This window comes from Drosophila mojavensis, unplaced genomic scaffold (genome assembly GCF_018153725.1).
Source record: "Drosophila mojavensis isolate 15081-1352.22 unplaced genomic scaffold, ASM1815372v1 contig_277, whole genome shotgun sequence".
NCBI lineage: Eukaryota > Metazoa > Arthropoda > Insecta > Diptera > Drosophilidae > Drosophila > Drosophila mojavensis.
In genome coordinates, this window is record NW_025318822.1 from 2,805,406 (window position 1) to 2,830,749 (window position 25,344).

Below are 25,344 nucleotides of genomic sequence, written 5' to 3' on the forward strand. Positions count from 1 at the left end.
TATCTAGTTGTATTTTCCTGCCTATTGAAAAGCTATGGATTTTTTAATTTCTCTCATTTCGTTTAATATTTGATGAGCTGTGAAACGAGCAGATGAAAAATGCAAATGGCTTTCCGCTTTGTGTGACATTTGGCTAACGGCACTCGATTTCGATTTGAATAATGTAAACGGATTCGATCGATTCCCAAGTATGCCGAGTGCCACAAATTTCGAGGGCTCGGCCACAAATCGTATTTGGCTATAAGCGATGACACTGCCAATTGGCAATTGGCATGGCCCGAAAAGTGTCACTTGTGGTGCGCATAAAAATTTTCCGCCAATTAATCGTGATAAGGGCTTTTCAGCCATCGCAATAAACACGGCAATAATCATAACTAACACAAAAGACAACAACTGCCTGGCAAACTACAAAGCGCAAATAATTCGGCCAAGTCGAAAAAAAAAAAAAAAAAAACAAAGTTTTACTGGCATTTTCGTGGAGGAGATGGGATGGGAGGGGAGCGCAGTAGAGAACATATTCACACACATATAGGGCATTTAACCGTTAGATAAATGTTGACGAGGTCAATGGGCGTAAAGCGGAAGTTATGGTCGGGAATCAGTCGGAGCCCAGCGACACGTACAAATAAAGTAGAAGCCAGAGGCAAGTTTTGGGCCATTAGCTGAACTCAAAGGGGAGCCTGAGGGATAAGAGATATAGAAAGACAAAGCGAGCAAGAGAGCGAAAGAGAGAGAGAGCGACACAAAAACAGACAGAGAGAGAGAGAGAGAGCTTGGTACACGGACATTACGTGCCCAGCCAATAATCTCTGTCAACATCAATTTGGTTGGGCCTGAGCAACTGAAACTAATTAAATGGTGTCCCATAAATTGCACATTAAACCAAATTTATTGCATGCCCGAAATCGAAATTATTGCCAAAGTCGCGAGACGTTTAATAAACTTGCCCAACAATTTGGCCCGCAAGTTGGCAAACGTGTCGCGATCGTCGCATACTTTACAGCGCAACCAAATTGTGATTTATACGCTGGCTTATCAGACTTGAGTCGGAGTCGGAGTCGGAGTTGGCGCTGCCAGCCTTAAAGTCAGCATATTGCCAAATGAAAAAAAAAAAAAAAAAAAAAAGCAAAAAGTAAAAGCTAACGAAAAAGAAAACCAAATGCGGGCTAGTTAGCAAGCTTTTCAGTTTGCTTGCTTTCGTCTTGTTTCACCTTTTTGCTTTGATTTGTTGAAGTTTTCTTTTCGTCATTTGGCATTAGCACAGCTCTTGTTAACTCAACAACAATTTGTGCTAACGATGTCCGTAAGCTATGAAAAAAATGCCACGGAACATGGCACGTGGCCGCAGTGATCCGTAACTGTGTGTGGTCGGTCGATAGTGGCTAAGCCCTTGGATTGGCCACGTGTCATGCCTGCGCGATTGATTTTTGCTTCAGCTCGGCTTATTTTCCCTTTGTGTTTTATTGTTGGTATTAGTTTAATGATTTGAGTTGTTCCCTTACTCTTCTTTTTTTCTTCTTGCAATCATAACTTGTTTGTTGTGCTGCATTCAAGTTGACTTCTAGCTAGCTGCAAAGTTAGAGACACTTTGCTTAGCTCCTAATGCGAAGCGCTTGACGTTATCATTGCAGTGCAGACCTTCGTTGCTGCTGCTGCGGCTGCTGCTGCTGCTGTCTCTGCAACTGTCAATTGCTGGAAGCTGACAGACTGCCCTGACTGCCGGCATTTGCGACAGTCCGATAGTGTAGCTGCAAAAGTTGGACTGCCACAGCAGCAACAATCGGAGCAGAATAAAACAATAGCTGCTTTATCTTAAAGCACAATACGCAATTGCATTCCTGCCTTGAAGTGTCTCTTCCTTTTTATCAATAATGCTTCTCTATGGTGAGCAACAGAAATTACTTGCAGCCATTTAAAGTGAGAGAAATGGAGCAATGATAAAACATTTTATTTTATTGCATCTTAAACTTTAATTTCTTTTAAGCAATTGCTTGGCTCTAAATCTAGCTTTTATTATCTATTTATTATTTTGTCTTTGCTTTAACGATTGAGCTGCAGACGTGCGCCTGGCTGTTCCCTCTGGCGACCTTAAAGCATTTCGACTTTGGGCAAAGCCAACTTATCACGCATTCGTCCAGTTATCCAATGTCTGCTGCTCGTTTGGCCTGCATTTATTTCTCTCTTTTTTTTCTCCGTGCTCCGGGTAGCGCTTGCTCAGCAGCTGAGCACAACTTGATGCAGGCCAATGCGGTTTTCATGCTGCCATGTGGCAAATGCGACACAAACTGGGTGCAAGCTGCTCGTTGCTTGCGTGCGACACCCGATAGACCAGAGACATGGCAGCCGTGCTCGTTTAGCTCGTTTTTCTCCTTTTTTGCCTGGCTGAGCACCGGCAGAGTCCTGCTCTCGTTGCTGCTGCTCTAAAAACATTGTCACGTGGTTTTTGTATTTAGTTGCATCGCCCATTCAGCGGGGACCCCGGGCTGTGTGTGCGAGCGTGTGTGTGTGTGTGTGGGTGAGAGGCTGCCATGGCCAGATTGCTTACCTGGCTGCCAGTCGCTGCTGTCGCCGTGCGCGGGCGACGGTTTCGCCTTCACCTTGCCTGGGCTGCAGCATTGCAGAGTGGGCGGAGGGTCTTGCCTCTTGCAGCGCCCTTCACCGAGCCAATGCAATAAATTCAACTCTACGTTTCGTGTTTCGCATTGTCAGGCGGAGCCATTGTGCTACAACTTTATTTTGCTTGTATTTGTATGCGTGCTGGCAATCGTTGCTCCTGCTCTTACAATTCTTGTTGCTGCTGCTGTTGTTGTTGTTGTTGATGTCCCTGATATCCCTGCTGCTGCTGCTGCTGCTGCTGCTGCTGCCTTTGTTGTTAGGGAAATTGAAATAAATGTGTGTGTAAATGCGTCAAAATGAAGTTCTGAAAATGTTCTTGCCAGTGACAAGTGTCAATTAGAAAATGTTCAATTACATTAAAGCAGACAACAACTGCCACAACAACAATAACAACAGTGCCCAGCTATAATAACAAACTACAACGGCAGCAGCTCCAACAATAGGCAGATCAAGTGGTTCTTTGGAGCAGGCAGCCACTACTTGAAGCCATTGTCATTGGAATTTTCATTGTTGTTTCACGCTCAGCATGAAGATAAAGCACAGCAAACGGAGACAGAGACAGAGACAGAGAGAAAGAGGGAGGACGACTGATGGAGATTCAGATACAAAGCACAACATGACCAAGTTGCCAGATAAATGTAATTAGTCGCACTTAGAGTTGGCTGGAGCACAGCTGGGGCCTGGGGAATATCGGAGACTTGGCATGAAGTACTCTGACGTGTAATTTGCGTGGCATAAACTGGACAATTAACTAACAAAATTAAAAAAGACCTTACTAACTTACAGTTAAGAAAGCAAAACGGACGATTGTCGAAAATACTGAAATGAAATGAAAAAAGAAAACCTCTTGTGGAAGAATGCCCTGATTACAAAAACTAAGTTAAGTAAATTTTAAACTTTGTTAATTGACCTGCAGAGATTTATATGTGGGAAGAGAGAACAATTATTCATATGTCTTTCTTTCTATTCTCTCAGCATTCATTCGTTTTCACGAAGCGTCGGCTTGAGCTTCAAAGGCCGACGATTGTTAAAAGAAACTTAGCATCGTTGATTAGAGCAGGTGCTCAGACGTTGAGAGCTCTGCAGATCCTCTTAATTGAATATACAAATATGTATATGAGAGCGGATAGCGCGAGTATAAATGTTCCCTTGCAACTATTCAGGCTTATAGTAGAAACTTATTTGAAGTGAGCTGTAAAATATTATAAATGAAATTTTGAGAGCGATATTTGGAGAGTCCATTTGGAGCAGCGGCAATGGGAATTTGAATTTGAAACGTTGATGTGCACTTATTGCCTAGCTGTTAGCTCTCTCTCTCACACACACACAATATTTAGATTTGGAACAGTGACAGTGGGAAATAGAATTTGAAACGTTGTGCTCCATACTCTGTGCTCTGTCTATCTCTCTCTCTCTCTCTCTCTCATTCTACGCTCACTGCAGCAGATCAGAAAGCCTGTGAAAAAGAAACTGACAGCAAGCAGTTGTGAGACAACTCAAGTTGAGCTCTTTGGACACATATATAATACATTAATTATATAGAATTCAATTTTAATTTATTTTTAGCAACAATATGTCTCACTTTGTCGTTCCATACGAAATGGAATCAATTCTGTAAGCCGTACAAGCAGCGCACTTGATGAAATACATTTGTTTTATGCAGCGGCTAACATGGCGCATGCTGAATATGTCGTCGCTCAATAAGCCGCTTGCTTAATAAACGTTCGGCTAATTAATTAAGTTAAATATTAATTAATAAATTTTGGTGTCTGCTTGCCGAGGTGGAACCAACAACAGCAACAACAACAACAACAACAACAGCAGCAACAGCAACAACAGCCTTAAAGCTGACACAGTCCGCTCACCGTTGCAAGTCATGCAATTAAGCAAATGATAAATCTATCATTATGTAGGCAATATGTGTGCTTGTGTGTGTGTGTGTGTCTGTGTGTAAGGGGTCGAGTGAATGGGCAAATGTAATTGTTGCGTGTGGTCAGTGGGCCACAAGTTGTTTGCCGTTGTCGTTCGCAGCGCGCTCGTCTGGCCGTGTCAAGTGTGCGTCCAGCTCCGTTCAACATGACGAATGCGCGATAATTCCATTTGCGCTCCCCGCGCTCTATTGTGCTGTTGTGTTGGCGACGGGGCTGCAGCATATTTGCTGGTATTTATAATCTGCTCATTATTTGTATTTAAATAGGCACCCATCCTCCCGGCGTGACGCTCCCCGAATACCACAACAATTCCATCTAATGCACATCTGTTATGTGTTTGGCCGTCGTAGCTGTTGTTGCCCTTGTTGTTGTTGCCCAGCTGCCCGGCTGCCTGGCTGCCTGGCTGCTTGGCCGGCTAACAACAAATTGAAGGGAAATGATTCCATTTCATGCTAGATTAAACATGTGTCCACATAATTTATCGATTATTTATCATGTGGTCGCCCGTTTGTTTGTCGACAAACTGACGCACCGCCTGCCGGGCCCGGCCGAAAGTACTATAAGTGTGTGTTTATCTGAGTGTGTGCGAGTGTGAGTGCGAGTGCTAGGGCTTGTGTCTCGGTGTGGCGGGTGGCCAGGCGTGGGCGTGGGCGTGGACGTAGGCCTTTGCCATGATGTTGCGCACACAAGTGCAAAATTAGAAACAAAAGCTCAGCCCAAGGCGTTCTCCGGCTATTCGCTCCATGCGATTCCCAGCGCAGTTGCCTCGCACTCGCAGCAAACATTTCACAGTTCGCAGTTCGCAGTTGGCAGTTCGCTGTGGCTTTTTTTTACGCTATACGCATTGCATTTTTAACGTGCACACACACAGGCACACGCACTGCAAAAAAATACACAGAAAATGGCAGCCATTTTGTAATCCGCATGCGGCTGGCTGGGTAATCACCTCATCCAGCTTCCCTCACGTGCGGTGGCTCTTGGCCGGGTTTTTGCGGCACATTGGCGCATTATGTGGCCGGCTCTATGGATGTTGTGATTTTGTTGCTGTTGTGATTTCGTTTCATTTTTTCCGTTTTTCCTATTTTGCTTCTTTATTATTTTGCGCTGGTCAGTCGATCGATATTTTAAAGCTTAGCCAAATGGTGTGGCTGTGCTAAGCGCCTGAAACTATTCCAGCGAGAGCACCACAAATGCCAGCTTTGGCTGCTTCAAACGCATTATGGCACAGCCAGAGCCGCAGCAGTCATGGTTTTATCTAATTTGCCAGAAATGGTTGCGCATTGACGGAGCTGTGGCTACCAATTGATTGTTTCATCTATGGCTTTGTAGATATAGGTATTGAAATATTGCTAAGAATATAGAAATATTTATAAAATTGATATCTACTCTAACTGTGCATCATTGCTCTTTGCACAGATGGCGACATTCTGCGCGTTCTGGTCAACAACTCGGCACAAATCAAATGCGATGTCAGCTCCAACTTGCCGGACGACAAAGTGCTGCTCGTCGTTTGGTATAAGAACAATTTGCCCATCTACAGGTAGGTTCACCTAAGCACCGTCTTGCTGTTGAGCTGCCCTTGTACAACTATTGCACTCCACAGCTATGACACCCGGGGCGCCCATGCGGGCACGCCCTCGCATTGGAGAGATGAGGAGGTACTCGAGGATCGCGCCGTCTTTCGCACGCACAAGGAGCCCGCCGAACTGATTATAAGTCCGGTCAAGGTAAGCATTAACCCAAAAGTGACAAAACCCGAAGGGTCAGCAATACGGCATTCCCTAATTGAATTCCCCATTGTGCCGCGCCACTCGACAGGAAAAGGATGCGGGTAACTTTCGCTGCCGCGTGGACTTTAAGCTGTCGCAAACCAGGAACAGCAATGTCAACTTGGAAGTCGTGGGTGCGTATACAATGAATTGATTGGGATTAAGAAAAGAATATACAATTTAAATATATATTAAATGTATAAGTAAATATCTGTATATAATTTTTCGTTTGCCTCAAGTTGGTTATTGCATTATTGCATTTTTAATTAATAAAATTTGAACAACTTACAAATTTAATTCAATTCCATATGGATAGGTAAAATAAATTAATATTTAGACACAAGTCAGAGTAAAATGAATTAATTATTTGACTTGTGTAATGATGAATTTATTTCGATTATATGTTTGTTCGCTAAATTCTTAAAATCAATACAGTTTATATTTTCAATAATTCACATTGATTTCAATGAATATATATTTTATTATAAATAAATATTGAATTTATTTTGAATAATTTTAATAAAATCACTGCAAAATTAATTATTTCTTTGGCAAAGAGAAAATTTTGTTTTTATTTTAAATTTAAATTATCCATGAATCTAATGAGAAAATAAAAATATATTTTATATTACTTTGTAAAGTAAATAGTTTTCCATTGACGCGTGAAAACGTGCAAAAAAATGCACGCAAAAAAAGGAAAGTTTAAATTCTGACAATTTAGTGATGCAACCATTTGGTTTATCATATTTAATTTATGTAAATTATTTGCCTGTTGCCACGTCAAGATGCACATAAAAAAGTGTAATTAACAATTATTAGCCTTTTCTTTTTTATTGCTGCGAGCTGCACACATAAATTAGCTGAAATGATTTTTCGGTTAGCCGCAAAGCAAACAATTTAATATGCAAATCTACATGCGTGTGTAAACATGGCATATTCAGTGCGTATGCGCATGTATGTATGTAAATATGTAAATATTTGCTGCAGGAGAATTCCCTTTGATGTTGCGCCATGCACAAATTGTATGTGATTTGTGGCTGGCGAATGTTTTCAAAATGTCAATTTGGGTCTTTGGCTTAGTCGGAATTGATTGGGCAAATGGATGCGCCGCACAACTAATTGGCCGACTCTCATTCCCTATTTATAGTGCCCCCGCATCAGCCGAATATTTACAATGAGCGTCGCATGCGCATCGATTCCCGAGCAGGACCCTACGAAGAGGGCGGCAGCCTGGAGGTAACCTGCGTTGTCTATGGCGGTAAGTAACTGAGTTTTTTGCCCTTCAGATCTACATAGAACTTGGCCCGGGGCAGATTCTATGAATGGCAATAAGCAATTAAAGTTTACAAGCATCGTTAAAACATAAATTTTCGTGCACCAAACTTATCAGAAATTAAAATCGCGCTTAAGAAATGAAAAACAATTCGCAGAAGGTGGGGCGGCCAGACAATGGGCCGTCGCATAAACAACAAATAATAAAGAAGGTAAACAGCATTGTAATTGTTGAGAGAGAACGCCACAAAAGTCAACGAACATAAAAACTCAATTGAAAGCAAACGGCGAATGGAAATGAAGAAGGGAACCGCCACAGTCAATTTCTCAAATATATATATACAACGAGCACAAAAGGATTAAAAATTATCGACTAGGCACACAGCTAGAGAGAGAGAGAAGGAGAGAGATAGGGAGAGAGAGAGAGGGAGAGTGGGAGCTACAAAGGAAAGGCAAACAAAGTCAAAAGAAAGAAAAAGCTGTTTTTCAGCACAGCCAAACAATTGTTAAGTACACAAGAAAAAGCAGGAGTAGGAGAAGCAGGAGGAGCAGGAGCAAGAGGAGCAGGAGGAGGCGGCAGTCAACTGGCATTTTCTCGCATTGAAAGCATAAGCGACAGGCTGACAACTGCTACTACAAACAACCACAGGCACACAGGCACACACACACATACACATTCATACATATGTGCCATACAACACTTAACGAAAACCAACGAAAAAAGAAAAGAAAGCGAAAATGCCAATAGGGAAAAAGAAAACTCAACGCTGGGCATTGTGGGCCTTGTGTTTCAAGCCGGGGCCAAATAACAATGGGTTACACTCGCAATAAGTATGTCACACTCAACACTAACAACAGCAACAGCAGCAACAACAACAACAACAACAACAACAATGACGAGAGGAAGAACAAGAGCAATCGCGTGCTTTATCGCTGCGGACTGCGAACCACGAACTGGCGAAACTCTCTGGGCTAAACGGAAGCGAAACCACTTTGAATGGTTTGACATGTCAACGTTGACATAAAATAAATCACTAGCAAGAAAACTGCACTCCAGACTACCAACTGCCAACTTCCAGCTGGCAACTGGCAACCGGGCTTAGCCGAACGGGTTGGCCCAGAACCCTATTCTAGCCCCACTACAACCACAAAAAATTGGGCACTCTAACTGCTCTGTGTGCGTGTGTGTGTGTGAGTGTGTGTGGCAATTAAGCGAAGCCAAGAAATTGTTACTAAACGCACCACCATATAAAAGTTCAAATGTGAATATATATCTATATATATGTGTGTATGTACATGCACTAGCCCAGCCAGAGCTTAAAGTGGGCGGTTGGTTGGTGGGAGGGGTAGCCTGATTAAAAGTTCTTTGAAACTTGGCAGGAGCAGCACTTGGTCAAGCCTCTTGACAGCCGAGCGAAAGCAATTTTGAAAGTGAATAACAAATGAACGGCAAATGGAACATTGTAAATATTAATGAATAGATTTTTTATCTTTTTTTTTTTTATGGAATATGAGAAATAATTAGTTGTGTTTAATAAAACATAAGGCAGCTAATTTATAATAGAGCTCAGTGTGAGCGTGACAGGAAGACAAATAAATGCCACTGTACTCAAATTAAATGATTGCAATCATTAGAAATTATATGCAAGCTTAAAGAATATTTAATACATAAATTAAAGGCTTTGCTCTTGACGAGTTTAGTGTAGTACTCTCTGTATATTAATCCGACTGTATGACACGCTCTTAATGAAAGTAATTGCAGAGCATAAGTCAATGCTATATAAGCGCATCTTGACTCCACCCATTGCTAATAGTCCGATCAGATTCACATTAGACCAATATTTCCAACAAACTGCCGTGAATTCAAGCTGTGTGTCAATTTGAAAATCTGTGCAATTAAACGCTGAACAGAAGCCGGAAAGAAATTACTGGCAATGTGCTCAGCTGGCAATCAGGAAGGACAGCACAGAGAGAACAAATTCCAAGTCGACGCTCGACATGCAAAGTCCATTACAAAAATTGCAATTGTGTAGAGTAAAAAACGAAAAAGAAATAATAATAATAATAAAAAGGGGAAGCCTCGAAAAGAGCGAGAGAGAGAGAGAGAGAGAGGTATAGAGAGAGAGAATGAGCAGTTGCCACTTAAAGAAGTGCAATCAGCAGAAGTAAGTCAAAGCGAAGCAGTCGCTCGATGGGGCTGGCAATGGGCGCGCGCCTATGCCAAGTAATTTGGACTCTTCGGGTGGCTTGAGGGTGTGCGAATCGAGTAAGTGGCACTAAATTTTATTGCACTTAGTGCTGGGGGTGGGGCCATCGAATAGACCGCTGGAGTAGACCCGGCGCTGCCAACAGTTGCAAATGAGCGCGACACGCCAACGGGCTGCAAGTGCTGGAGCAGAAATAAAGTTATAAAGCCGCACAGTCTGTGGGGGCTGTAAAAATTGCGCTCCTTAAACGCCCCTCCCCCTTTCCCACTGCACAACAGGCATTAGGGATCATAGAGCATACATCCGCGGCTACGATGGGGCCCAGCTGCTAATGCATAATATTTCGCGTTGCCTACTTTTTGGCACGTCATGAATTTAACACACGGTGCCGTTTGCCGTTGCCACACACACAGTGCCAGAGTGTGTGTATATGTCTGTGTGTGTGTGTGTGGCAAACGGAAGTGCAGGCGTTTTCCGCTTTTGCCAAAGTGCGCCGCTGACATAGTAAAAATATTCTTTTCTTCTTTGTTGTTATGTTGCCCACACTCCTCCTCCTCCTCCTCCTGCTGCTGCTGCTGCAGCTGCTGCTGGCACTATTTGCAGGTGTTGTTACTGTGGCCAGGTTGTTGGCTACAAAATTGTGTGCATTTCTATTAAATTTTTCTTCTATTTCTCCATATTTTGTGCACGGAAATGTAACAATACGGCGAAACCTGGCAAGAAATTGTTTGCCACAGAGCGAGGGGAACTGTAAAAAAGAGAGTGAACGCAAGAGAGAGAGAGAGAGAGAGGGAGAGAGAGAGAGGCTACAAGAGTTCGATGTGAAATGCATGCCACAAAATTTTGCAACTGTTTTGCATAATATTTTATACATTTTGCACTTATTGCGCCGGACTTTATTTTGTGGCTCTAACCGCACGTCAGTTGCATTGCTTAATGTGGGCGTGGCACTGTTTTAGAGGCAGTCGCAAGAGCTCAAATTTATATACCTCTCAGATGGAACTCTATAAATTGACTGTAGCACTGGATCATCTGAATTCATATTTAGTACTTCGAAGTGAAAATGAATAAAGAGAAATTATGCAAATACCCAAAAATTCTGTATATAAGCTTCTGTTGGCACTATTAGCATGGCTTACTCCAGCAGCCTTTCAACGTTGCACTTTAAAGAGATCAGCTCTTCTTTCAGCACTTCTGATAGTTCGCCAGTCTTGGCTAGCGGGAAATTCGCATTTAAGTTCAGGAGCGCACAGCCAGCAAAGTTTTCGACCCCATGCAGATGTCTGTTATTGTTCCAACTAAATGCGGTAACACTCACTGAACAACACTGAACAACGGGAGTGAAACTAGCCACAGCCACGCCTTTTTCTTTTTTTGCGACCAACTCTGTTGAACAAATGACAACTTAGCAATTCAAGAAGAGATTGAGTGCGAGTTGCTTCCTGTTTTTGTTTGCTGTTCGGCTGGCAGCTCTTAAAGCGAGAGCAGGAGTCTTTAAATTTATTTTACAGCTTCCTCAATGGCCGTTGGCTGGGCGCAAAAAGCCAAATGCCAAACACCAGACACACAAAAACACAAATACAAACACACCCACACACACGCGCACACGCGTACACCCACACACAGACAGACAGACAGACTGAAAGAACTGAAAGTGGAGAAAAGACAACAGCATAAAAAATATTTATGTGGCAGTGCACTTTTGTTACTATCAGCAGCAGCAGCAGGAGCAGCAGGAGAAGCAGAAGCAGCAACAACAGCAGCAGCAGCAGCAGCAGCAGCAGCAGCAATTGTTTCTGTTGTAGTTCCACTCGCCTTTCTATCTGGCAGACATTCACACACTACTGTTCCGTGCCTTCTGCTCTCGTGCCTTCTGCTGCTTGTATCACCCGCACAGCAGATGCAAAAGATGCAAAGATATGCAAAGCTAAACAAGCAAATATTTCAGAATTGCATAACTAACACAAGTCCACACATGCACACAGCAGAACTCTGCATGACTCTCTCTTTTTTCCCCCCCTTTCCCGCCCACCCATTCTTATGACCCCCACACCAACAAATAACACAATGAGCAGACGGGTACATTAGCGTCTGTGCCTTGCGCACAAGAGTATGCAACGACTTTAAGTTCGCATGAGCAAATAAAAAATAAAAAATATATATAAAACGCGAAAAAAAAGTGGCGCTCATTAGGGCCGTAAGGTGGGGGCGGCTAAGCAACGGAGTTTGCACTGGGCGTGACAAAGCAATGTTAAAATGTCGCTGCTGGCACAAAAACCCGCTTTAGCTTGCTCTAAAAATACCGCTGCACTCGCATGACAAAAAAAAAAAAAAAAATGAAACAGAAATTAAGGCAAGCAAAATGAAAGTACACGACTACAAGATACTCTGTAAAGTTTAATAACAAAGAGTAATAGCGAATTAGTGAATGCTCCTTGGATAACAAACATCAGAGAATCTCTCCAAGGAATCCCACATAAAATCCTAGTGTAGTTGAGCATGCTCGCAATGGAAATTGGTCTACTTATAGGGTATGTGTGCAAGAAACGTAAAACTGCAAACATTCCACACATATATATATATGTGCATGTGTGTGTGTGTTTTCATTGCAATGCAAGTCAGCTTCTCTGCCAGCCAGAAAAGGCACATATAGAGCACATATTTGCAGAACCACACATACATACATGTGCATGCTTGTGTGTGTGTGTGTGCTGGCACCTTGTGTTGATGCTAGACAAGCTGAAAACAGCTGGCACGACTTTAAAATGAAAGCGCAAGTTGAGCCAAGCGATAAACACGACAAATGCTGCCCATAAAAGACAATGGCCAAGGGGTTTGCCTGTGGGCGGGGCAAAACAAACGTCTGGACGCTAATTAAATTTGTCCTCCTCGCCGAGCGTGGAGCAGGGGTGCGGGCGGCTCTCAAGTAAAAGCGAATGCCAGGCAAATTAGTTGAATTTATGTGCGAGCTGCACGCACATTGCCCCGGTCAGTCGAGCCGCACGTGGCCGGCCTGCAGCACTCACTACAATTGCTTCGAGCTAGCAAAAAAAAAAAAAAAAAAGGAGAGAGAGAGAGAAAAAAAACTGCATTGCTAAATCAAATTTAGTCGTATGCCATTTTTGTTTGTTTTATTTCTTTCTCTCTATACTATCTCCCTCGCCATCTCACTCCCTCTCTCTCTCTCTCTCTTTCTCTCTCTCTCTCTCTCTTTCTACTACCCTCGTTCAGTTTCCCTTTTTCTATGTATCGACTGCTCGCTTTCTTTGTTGCTGTTGCTGGGAGGCTAATAAATCACAGGCGACCATTAAGCCGCATACTACATATGCGCTAATCTACTAACACACACACACACACACACATGCACAGACAAATGCTGCGACCTCAAAACATACAACATACACACACACACCAGCATGCCTGTGTGTGCATTGAGCGCTATTTGTTTGAGTGTGTGAATTATTTTCATAAACAACATAAAACTCGACCAAATGGCAGTTATTAATCAAAGTAATGTGCGTTTATTTGTATGTATGTGTGTGTGTGTGGGAGTGTCTGTGCGTGTGTGTGGTATTTTTCATAGGTATCAAGTGCAGCTAGTTTTGCTCAATTTGCAGGTGGATTTAATGGCACTTGGCTACATAGGACAACAACAGAACACTCTGCTCGTAATATTTGTGTACATTAAATAAATATACCCGAATCATATATAAAATATAATGATAGTCCCCACAGCCTAGTCTAATATATGATCTGCACACTGCAAAATAATGCCAAGAAAGGAGAAAATAATAATATCTTATAATAAAGAACTTCATCTAAAGTGTAGGGAATCCCCTCTAGCCTAAACAAATTCATCAAAATTGTGGCTTAGCTAATTATGGATTTATTACCACACACAACAAGTGCGCAGTGGGGCGCTTTGGTGGTTTCACTAACAAATTCCTGACTCGACTACCTTTTGTTTATTACAGTGTAGAGTTCCTTTGTAGATCTGCCTTGACCGTTGCTATTAAATTAATGTGCGCTCATATACGCACACAAAAGCTAATTTCAGTGCTTGATTAAGTTGAAGTCGTTAAGAGCGCCCAAGTGCCACACGCTGCGTATGAGTAATGTGAGTTGATTCAAGTGCCGCGACAGCGACAACGTTGATGGCGTCTAGCCAGCTAGCTGGCTAGCGAAACACTCTACTAAATCAGAGACACAAATCAATGAGTAATTACTGCAAAATCTGTAACACAAATTCCCAAGATTTTTTTTTGAAATCAATGCATATACTTAAATTTTACAGTTCAGATTGCAAATAAAAAAAAAAAAAATAAATAAAAAAATAAATAGATAAAAAAGTTATAGTTCAAGCTAAAGTGCTTTAGCCCTGAATTAATCATATTTGTCACGCCTCAAAACCACTTTAAGTGTTGCGTAGCCCACATCATAATGCGGCACATCAACCCGAAGCTACGACCATTTGGAACTTTTCTCATTCGCATTCTCTTCGGCTATCCCCACAGGCTCGCCGCCGCCGACTGTCACCTGGCTGATGAATGGACAGCTGCAGAACAGCGTCGTCGATTACACATACGACGGCACCATCAACAGCAAATTGGTGGTGCGGAACTTGTCGCGCATCCACCAGCATGCGGTCTACACGTGCCAGGCGAGCAATTTTCACAAGAAACATGTGGCCACCAATATAACGATTGAGCTCTATTGTAAGTACTATCCAGCTATCTACAATATATGATAGATATATAATACATTTTAGTTATATTATATATTATATATATTATATGTAACTGTACAAATTTGGCCTGGTTTGTGTTGTTGACTTCGTGTGGGGTCACTTAAATTGAAAAATTTTAAATTGAGTTTCAAGTGTTTGCAGGCGTCAGCAACAACAACAACAACAACAACAGCAACGCGAGTAAATATACAAAATATGGTGCTAAAAACGGTTGGCAAAACAGTTTATTTATTTATTTTTATTTTTATTTTTTTGGGCCAACCTGCAGCACGGTTTTAAGCGTTGCGATAAAACTTTTAACAAATAGCTGTGCAGATAAAACCCATTCATGGCCAACGAAAAAAAAAAAAAATGATAGGAGTAGTCAAATGGCACAAAAAAATATAATAGATAATAAAATGGCTTATGTAAATATTACAAATAAAAACCAACAACAACAGCAACAACAGATTCTATTTTGAACGTCTGTTCGATTGTCCTGAGCTGTGAACCCACATAGCTGCAGCTGTTTTTAGGTTGGACATATTTGGTTTGCCCATAACATTTGTAGCATTTAACACACAGGAAGAGACGGAGCGAGAGAGAGCGAAAGAGAGGAAAAGAGAGATGGACACACAGAGGCATGCATAAATTTGTTTTATCCAAATGCATTTCCAAACGGATTTATTATTTTGTGAGCTTTTTTTTTTTTTTTAATTCGCGCGGCACTGAATCGCATAGTAAATTTTAAAATTGTTTTAAATTGCAGCCAATTGGTGTCTATCTGTGTGCGTATGTGCGTGTGTGTGTGTGTGTGTGTGTGAAAGGGAAAAGTTCTGCGCTTGATCCTGTAAGCCTTATTAGTATTTACTCTCTTCGATGCAATCAGAGCCGTGTAAAATGCTGATGTGAAATTTGCTTTTATGCAATTTGCAAATGCGATTTCCCATTTTCTTACAACTGAACTTTATGTGTGTGTTTGCATTTTCCAACAGGATTAAGTTTTACACCAGACAGCAACTCAATTTTGGGTTTTTTTTTTTCAGTCTACATATTTCAATAATATTTATTTTTAATTAAACTAATGGAAACTAAAAGCGAGAATTTTTGCAAATGCTAATTGGTTGTATATGTTGCTTAAGTACTTCAAGAAGTCTTCTCAATACATCACTCAAATCGATTTTTTAATGAAATTGTGTCTAAAATTAAAGCCAATCTTGTTTTTAGCTAAATTTAGGTTAAATATATTAATTTATAAATAATATAAAGTTGGAGTCTCTTCGAAATTCGTGTTTTTCCCCTCTCAGCTTTATTGCACTTCTGCAACTTTCAGTGCTTAGCATTATTTAGTCATTAACGTGGCTAACAGCCAACAAATGGCGTTTCTATATTTTTGAATAGCTCGCTATTAATAATACTTTCATGTAAAGTGCCAAATAAATAATGAAACTTTTACCAAACAATACCCAAAGCTCGGGCAGAGCTCCTGTTGCATTGCGCCAGCTCCAACTCCGGCTATTACCATTGCCAAATATTATGCCCCAGGCATTGCGCTAACAGCTAAAGATTGCCCATTGAATTTTATGGCACTTCGGAGTCGCTCTCACTCTACTCTCTCCCTGTCTCTCTCACTCTGTGGGCCAACCAGAAAAGCAATTGCTGTCAATTTTTACTTAGGCCTGGGCTAATAAAAGTAAAAATGTTTTGCGACAACAGATGGTGATGCGCATATTTGATATTATTGTGCCTACACACACACACACACACACACACATACACACACTCTCACATACGAGTGTACGTGCAACATGAGTGTCGCACTTAGACAGCATAAAATTTAACACGTCAATAATAAAAGCGCTGAAATTATTGGCCAAATGCGTTCGAGAATGTGGACCAAACCAGAACAACAACAACAATAACGGCAGTACTGTCATTGGCTCCCCGAATCGTGTTAATTAATATGGCAGACAAGTAGCCATATAAGAAGCATTGATATGAACGTCCTTACACTGCCAAGCATATTAGTTTTATGGCCCAGCACTTGACCTTGGCTAACAAGCTTTGGGTAGAAGGGAAAAGTGTGTGCCTTGGCTTGTTGCGTGGCCACGGAAATTTGTTTGGCTCTTGCCTCTTGGCTCATGGCTCTGTGCGTGTCGCAGGCAGGCAAAAAGTTTTGAATAATAAGTATGACCTTAATTAGGTAATTTTATGGCCACTAACAATTAGATTACTAATGTCACGATTCTCGCACGCGCATCAGGCCAAACATCAGCGGCATATCCAGCTCATTAGCCAGCACGTTTTTAGTAGTTCACATTTATAAAAAGCAAACTTTAAGTAACAGCCACTGATGAGCTGTAAATTGCCTTGTTTATAGTTTGAATTGAAAAATTACTTGAAATATTTATAGATTTTATTTTACAGTAATCTTGATCAGTTGAAAGAAGCCCTTGATGTTGCAAAATGGGAAGGAGGCCTGACAGAGCTTATAGGATATGTAGAGAGCAGCATGAGTGCCAATAGAAATGAATGAAATGAATCTAAGCCGAAAATGAGGGTTGAGTGCCCTCGTATATGACTGAGAGGCGGAATATTCAGCCAAGAGAAAAAGTATTGAAGGAGTGGGAGTGGGAGCAAATGAGTTGAGTATATGAGCTGCTGAGGTCGTACACAGGCACAAAACTACTGTAAATTTGTAGTGCTACTGCGTATATAGGCATAGAGCATAAGAAGAGAGAGAGAGAGAGAGAGAGAGAGTAACGCTAAAATGGCGCATAGCATATGAAAATGTGATCATTCCGTTTGATCGCCGCTTACAGCGCTCTAATTCTGTTGTGCTTTATTATTACTACTCGGTCTATAAGAGACCAAGCCGAGTAAATACGAAATAGTAATACGAAGTAGTTTATGCATGCCTAAACTCGTGTGACTCAACTCCTTTAGTCTCTGCCATCTTTCGGGCTAAGCCTCATTATCTCTCATTTTACCGAAGGCTGTAAAATATGACGCCTCTTTCAAGACGCTCTCACTCACTCAGTCGAATGCGACGTATGTATATCGTGAGTGAAGTCGATATATTTTTGAACAAATTAAAGAGCTAGCTAGTTATATTCGTCAGTCCATCCGTCTGGCCCTCCATCCCTCCGTCTGTTCGACTTCAGAAGCAGAATTCGCCCGACTCTTAGCAACTATTCTATTCATTTAATTTTTTGACATTTGAACAATTCGTTTGGCATTTAAGAATTTTAATGTCTAATTACTAAAAAAAAAAAAGCTCGTTTGCATAATTAATCAAGCCCAGCCAGTGGAGATGGCTCTCGTTGCCGGCTGAATTAAACATTTTTATGGTTTTCCAATGCAAATGTACATAATTAATTTAATTACAATCAAGTGTTACAGAAAATTAAAGGCAAAAAAGACTATGAACCATACACATACACACACTCACACACACACCCAGGGGCCCAACCACATAGGTACAAGTGTTGTTTCAATAAAAACATAATAATAAGAATATAACCAATACCCACACACACACACACACATAGGAATGCGGTTGCATTCAACGTTTTTTATTTCATTTGATATTTTTATTGCATTTTGGCTTAACTGAAATGTCATGCCTTTAAATTAATGCATAAAATACGCGGCCAACCGCAGTAAATGGAAAAACAACAGCGATTCCAATAAAAAAAATATATATTGGTTCGTTCGCATGAAAATGCATAGTTTACATGGCATATAATACAAATAGAAAACAGAGAGCGATACGTTTGATTCGCCACAGATTAAATACGCTTACACGCGATAGTAAGTCAAGAAAAAAATCATAAATGAAGTCTGTGAGAGTTGTTTATACCAGATTTGAATAGGAATGAGCGGAAGGATAACATTTTGGGGATGAATATCTAACGGCTATTGATTGTGGGATGGCGAACTGTGAGATCTGTCAATTCGTGCATCATTCAATATATCACTTATGTAATATATTTCGTAAATCATCTCATCAGACTCAACAATTGTATGCGCATTGTTTATTTTCTACGAAAACCCAATATGAAATACCTGCGAAAAGGGTATGAAGGCCAATCAACCGTTCGACCGTTCTTGGTAAATAGTAATGTGTCAGCCGAATGATATTTATTTAAATTACGCTCAGAATCGCAATTTCGTTATATATATAATTTAAATTGCATTTACTAAATGCATTAAACGAGTGGAAAGTAAGAAGAAAAAAGAGTAAATAAATTTGTTTTCTAGGTAATATTATGGTAACAACGTGCAAACGCGATAATGAACCTGGCCATATTACGTGACCGTGTTTACATTCGTTTCATGAACGATTTTAGCAAATATGCCTATCACACACACACACACACACACACACACACACACAATTGAAGTTTAAGTGCGCTTTTTAATTTAGCATGTAAATATTTCTCAACCGCAATAAATACAAACATTTCACATTTTACATCAAACAAGCAAATGACCGAAATATGTATATATAATTCATATTATGTTATACATTATATAATTTATATATACATATGTACATGGATATGTTATGTATATATCGGTATGCAAATATTATTTTATATCAGTTTGAAACAAAGCTGACAGATTAATTATGAAGCGCCTTTTGATAGTAGTGCAAAATTAATTAAATTTATTTCCATAAAATTGCAGTTACCAAATCATTGTTTGACTTTTCCCTTCGATTGGCGCAATTGATTGATTTGCTTTGATAGAGCAATTCAGTCATATTAAACCACAGCCGCAAATCAAACAAAAACTTCTTTGATTTGCCATTTGCACCATCTATTTGTTTCAGGGTTCACCTGATCACGCCATTCAATTGGATAGAAATCTATCACCCAGACAAGGGCAAGAAAATAATGAAATATATTTATAAGGCTATTTGAAGAATGTCCTTGCTATATAATCAGCAGAAATGGAGACTGACTTATGCTTAATCATCGGAATCTATTTGAGACTGCGACACTTTGATATACATAAGTATAGACCATTAGCTATTATTAGTTTGCAGTCATTCACAACAAAAAGAAACTATATATAGACCATTAGCAGTCATTTTCAACAATAAGAAAGTATTATTTATCAGTAAGATTTATATACAAGGAAATCATTAAAGCGTATGTATGTGCATACCTTGACATATTTACATACATCCTCATATATGTTTGTTTGCTATTGTTACACGTGGGATAGTGGTTCTGTTGCTGTTGCTTTAGTTGTTGTTGTTGTTGTATACGAGTATACAATTGTTGAATAAGCGCTGGAATCGTAATTCACCGCAATTAATTTTAATTGCGTTGCTTGTCGATTTTCATTGCGTTTTCGATTTTTCACACACAATTTGAATAAATAAACATAAATGGCAAAAGGGGAAAAACGAACGAATTAAAATATACACATGTATATAAAAAGTGCTTAAACGCCATTTAAACACATAAATTAACTATAAATATTAATGGATGCAAGTACACACACACACACATGCACATACATTTGTGTATTTGCAGTGCGTCCACTTCTGGTAGAAATCAGCTTCAACAATCAGCCCATGTCAGCTGACCGTAAATACGAGATTGAGTGCCAGGCAATCGGATCAAGGCCGCCGGCAAAAATTACCTGGTGGATGGGCAATCTGGAGATGCACGGCCACAGCCAGAAGGTGAGTTACATCAAGTGAGCCACACAAAAAGATTTCGAAATGTAACCCGCTCCGACCCCTCTAAAGGTCACCGAGGATGGTAATGCCAGCACCTCCATACTCTCCATCACCCCAACGCGGGAGGACCACGGCAAAGCGCTGTCCTGTCGCGCCACCAACGAGCTGGTGCGCAACGGCATAAGAGAGACGGCCATGAAACTGAATGTCTTCTGTGAGTACTCCACGAATTTGTGATGAATAATCAAAATGAATAATCGATATCAACATCAATATATCTTTATTAATTATTATTATTTTTTTATTAATTTTATTTTAATAAATAATATTCAATATCAATCCTTATGCAACTCTTCAAAGACAGCTTTAACCTTAGTTTTCTGCCCCAGCCCTAAGTCTTTTATCAGTGCAGCTAATCAGCCTGTCAAATGGGGAACAGTCAATGCAAATGTTTCGGCTGTCTGACCCACTTGGAGTCACATATTATTCAATTCAAACAAATGGGATAAGCCGGCCCCAGTTCAGCGCAATGTCAATAAAGCTTAAGGACTGCTGCAGGGGTGGGCAGGGGCACGGGCAGGGGCACGGGCAGGGGCACGGGCATGGGCACGGGCACGGGCACGGGCACGGACACAGCTATCCCTGTCAAATAATTACACGCATGTTGAACACGCGCTTTATTTTATGGCCGTAAGTGGCACGTAAACTAGCCGAGGCGGGGCTCGGGCTGGCAGCACAATCGGCAGGCGGCGGTGTCATAAAGTGTGCCGAGCGCTTATCACCCGTGTCCTCGGAATCAATACTGATTTGCATATAAATTTCATAGACATGAGGTTATTTCCATTCTCTGGTCTGTCTTCTTATTTTATTCTATTTTTTTGTCTCTCGCGGTTTTCAGCCCGAATGTCAAGCGCTTGTTTTATGGGGCAAGTCAACAATATGCGCTCAAAGTTTGTTAATAAAATTTCTATGTCAAGATATTAAAAAGGCAACTTGTGCCCTACCAGCTGGCTCTGTACGAGTGCTCTTCGCATAGTGTCAGCTCAAAGACTTTGACCCAGGCACAAACCCACACCCACACACATGCACACACATACACATACATACACATATATGCATATAAAGTATATGTAAGAGCACTTTCCTTTATGTTTCAATAGTCTCGAGAATTTCGCCAACGTTGTCGCTGTCGTTGTCGTTAGGCAAACAGTTGCCACGTCTATTATCTAAGAGTTTTTGCGCATCGTTCCCCATTGCCAGGGAAACTTTACTCCTTTCAGCAGCAGCAGCAGCAGCACCAGCACCAGCAGCAGCAGCAGTAGCTGAAGGAGCAGCCTTTGCTGCCGCAGGAGCATTTCACGATGTCTGCGTGGGCGCCGTGAAGCAGACTCTCAATTTTACGCGCGTCGCTTGCTGATATAAAAAATTAGATAACAATTTCAATTTCCATGCTCATTTACATGTTTATAGCGTGCTTAAAATATTTCGGGAGCTCCTCTCTGTCTCCCACTCTCTCTCTTACTCTTCGTTCCTGCATCCTGTGATTTCCTTTCGCTTGCAAAGATTTTTGTGTCTTCTTTAAGCGCGCTGCCTGTTTGCACAGTGGGGTAAATTGAAAAGTTCCCCTGCACTTCGCTGCAAATGAGCAGCCAATAATTGTGCCATTATTCCACCTAATATAAGAATTGTCATAAAACCAAGTTATCTCAAATTTTATGAAATCTCTGCGTTGTACCTTGACCTAAAAATACAAGAAAATACTGAAAAATACAAGAGAACAGAAATGCCAGCGAGAAGCTAAGCAAAAGATTTAATTTTCCGCACAATCAACTTGAATTAAAAATGAAAATTAAATGAAACGGAAACCACTAAAAATTAAAGTCATATCCGCAATAAAAATAATGACGCAGCAGCTAACCAAAAAAGAAAAAAAAATGAGCAAGCCGGCGAAATATGGACAATGTCCATGCCAGAAATAAGTATGCTCAAGCAGTGGGAAGTTCCGCCAAAGCTGACTGCAAACATGTGCTGACAGGGTGAAAATCGTGAAAGCTCTGCGGCCAGGGTGGGTATTGATGCTATAAATAAACCATCCATTCGGGCTTACAGCTGTGGAGGAACTTTTGAGGAGCCAAATATATTTATCAATTTGATTTTTGTTCGCATTACCAAATCAATTGGCATCTCAACAAACAAGCAGTTGATATGGACTTGGTTTAGTTTATAAATAAGATTTTCTAAGAATATAAATAATCTAAAGGAATATAAATAACATATTCAGGCAATCAAAGTAGCAGTTCCAGCTCACATCGAGTCAGGCTTACAGGATTTATTTAATTGCACACCCAAGGCTATTATTTTCCAGCTGAAGTTGAGTGTTGTCTAATTCTTGAATAAAATGATTATTCACTTAGCAGCTGGAGTGCTTTATTTTTGTATTTCAGTACTTTTGTCTGTCATAATAGATTACACCCACTGCCGAAAGTTTTCAGCTAGTGCAGATGCACACTATTCTCAAAACTATACACACTGCACATCTGCCATTCGCAATTAATTTAGCTCTAAGCCAATTTTTCTCAGTTTCAGTCGGTCGGGCCGGGACAGAAGTACTTTTAAGTTAATGTAATTTATATGACCAGTGTCGAGAGAAGATAGCAGAAGGAGAAGCAGGAGCCAGTGGAATCAATTTAAGGGCTGCTAACGAGCAGTTGTTCAACTTTTTACGCAACAGACAATGACAGGCCTCACACACTAGAGGCAGCAGAAGTAGCAGCACGAGCACGAGCAAGACTAGCCGAAGGAGCCGGAGGAGGCAGCACATTGCGAATGTCTGCTACAAACTGTGGCAGCGGCATTCAAAAGTCGTTAGGTTAAGCTGCAGTTACGGGTTTCGGGTTTCGGGTTTGCTTTGCTTTTGTGCTGCTGCAGTTGGACTGTGAGCCATAAAATGCATTAGCCAAGTAAAGTTGGCCAGTTTGGGCTGCTGCTGCTGCTGCTGCTGCTGCTGCCACTGACCAGCTTGGCCAGTGACAGTTATTACCACTTAAGCCCATCTAACCGCAACAGTAGCTGGCCACACTGCCAGCCAACCCCCTGAGCCAGTGCTCGAAGCAAGTATTGCGCTTCCCTGTTCGGACGGCCATTCGCTACAAACTGGGCTTAAAGTCAACGTTAATGAACTTGTTGAGCAGCAGGCAAGAAGGTCTTTAAATTATGCAAACAACTTTTGCCTTTGTCTCTGCCCCGTTCGCTCTCTCTCTCTCTCTCGCTCTGTCTCTATCTCAGCCTTTGTCACTGTTTTTGCTCGAATTCTTTAGCTGGCTGTCATTCGTTGGGCTTAGACGAGCGATTTTCATTTTCATTAACAAGTCTTTCCAAAGAGCGAAATCGGCTTAAAGAAACTTGTTTATAAAACGTGGCAAAAGAAAACAGTAAGCACAACCCAAGACCAAACTACAACAACAATGCGCCAAATAATAAGAAACCATTGCCAAGAAGAAAGGTAATGGCGCTGGGCAGGGGGCGGGGCGGTGTGCACGTACTCCTACGAAGCGACACTAATCACAGATAAGAGCAGATTAACCCCATTTCCCTTTTTTGTTGACCGTTCCTTAGTTTTTCTTTTGCGCATTTCTTTCTCTTCTTTCCTTTGTTTATTTTCCTATATTTTTTTTTGGACTGTGCTAAACTTGGCTCAAAGTAAAGCAACAGCAAATTGCAGTTGATAGGCTAGGCCAAGACCAAGACTAAGACTACACACACACACACGCACACTGGCACAGACTCACACACATAAGCAACATGCAAATGTAGCTATAAATATGTGTATATATGCATTAGAATCAGCTGGTCATGCTTTTTTTTTCTCGCTCTGTTGCAGTTATACCCACCTTGCAGCTGGACCTGGGCTCGAACCTAAATCCGGAGGATATCGAGGAAGGCGATGATGTTTATTTCGAGTGTAAAGTGCATGCAAATCCTGCCGCTTATAAAGTTGTCTGGAAGCATAATGTAAGTAGCAAAAACACTTTTCAAATCCAAAGATTTATCAAGACTTATCGACTGAAGCACAGTGTGTGTGTGTGAGAGAGAATGAAATAGGGAGAGAGAGAGAGAGAGAGAGAGAGAGAGAGAGAGAGAGAGAGAGAGAGAGAGAGAGAGAGAGAGAGAGAGTGAAAGTAAAAAAAAACGGGCAGCATTAGAGCGCATGCAGAACTACTATTTGTAAATGGAGCTCATTGATATTCCTTAAATGAAATATGTACATGTATACATACATGTGACTATATGTATATATGTATATATTTAAATCATAGGCATGTTAGTCTCATTATGCGCGGCCTTCGCTGGGCACTTATTATCTGTATATGCAGAAGTGTGCAACTCGTTTGGGCCAGCACAAAATGTGGCCTAAGTAGATTGACCTTCAAGTGCTCTTCAAATAGCTCAAGACAATCGTGGATACGGAAGCGAGGCTCGTGCTTCCGGCAATTCCCCTGGCATTGGCGTGCAATCAATGTGCGCGTGTGTATGTGTGTGTGTGTTTATTTGTATAGCCTGTAATAGGCAAACCGCCAGCAAATTATGATGAAACCGAAATGAAGTGGTCATTTTTACTGAATTATTGGCCAATTATTTTAAGGCAATCGAGTCAAGCGGCCCACTCGAGTGCAGCTCAAGTCCCACTTCAGTCGGGCCCCCAAATGTGCAAAACTTTGCGTTGCAAATCATTTGTTTATTAGTTTTACAAGTACCAAACAAAAACTTGAGCTAGCTGGCCCAAGTAAGAACAATAGATAGTGAAGAAGCTCAGAAGAGCAGCTCGAACAACAAGCGAATAAATAATGTTCAATGTGCTCGAGCCGAAGCAAGTGAATCAAGTGTATGAATAATATGAATGCTAATTGAATTCATTAGTTGGCGCAGCAGCAGCAACAAGAGCCAAAGACCAACATGGCTGAGCACAGGGCAAACAACATCGAAGGCAGCAACGACAATCAGGCATAACTTTGGCAAATGATTATAATAAATAAACAAGAACACGGCCAAAAACTTTTGAGGAGGCCACAGGCAGCGCACAAAGGCAGCCGAACACAAATGTACCATGAACTTAAAGTTGAGCTAT

At 41.1% G+C, this 25,344-nt stretch overlaps 1 protein-coding gene across 1 annotated transcript in view; it reads left to right on the top strand.

Annotated features, from left to right (window-relative positions):
- Positions 1-25,344, top strand: part of LOC6574181 (hemicentin-1) — a 64,492-nt gene that overhangs the window by 17,425 nt on the left and 21,723 nt on the right. Inside the window, exons 2-9 of the mRNA XM_002000203.4 lie at positions 5,964-6,087; positions 6,151-6,274; positions 6,366-6,450; positions 7,464-7,574; positions 14,310-14,510; positions 20,071-20,222; positions 20,289-20,433; positions 24,100-24,230. Of these exons, the coding sequence (XP_002000239.2) occupies positions 5,964-6,087; positions 6,151-6,274; positions 6,366-6,450; positions 7,464-7,574; positions 14,310-14,510; positions 20,071-20,222; positions 20,289-20,433; positions 24,100-24,230 (1,073 nt within the window). The remainder of the gene's footprint in view (positions 1-5,963; positions 6,088-6,150; positions 6,275-6,365; positions 6,451-7,463; positions 7,575-14,309; positions 14,511-20,070; positions 20,223-20,288; positions 20,434-24,099; positions 24,231-25,344) is intronic.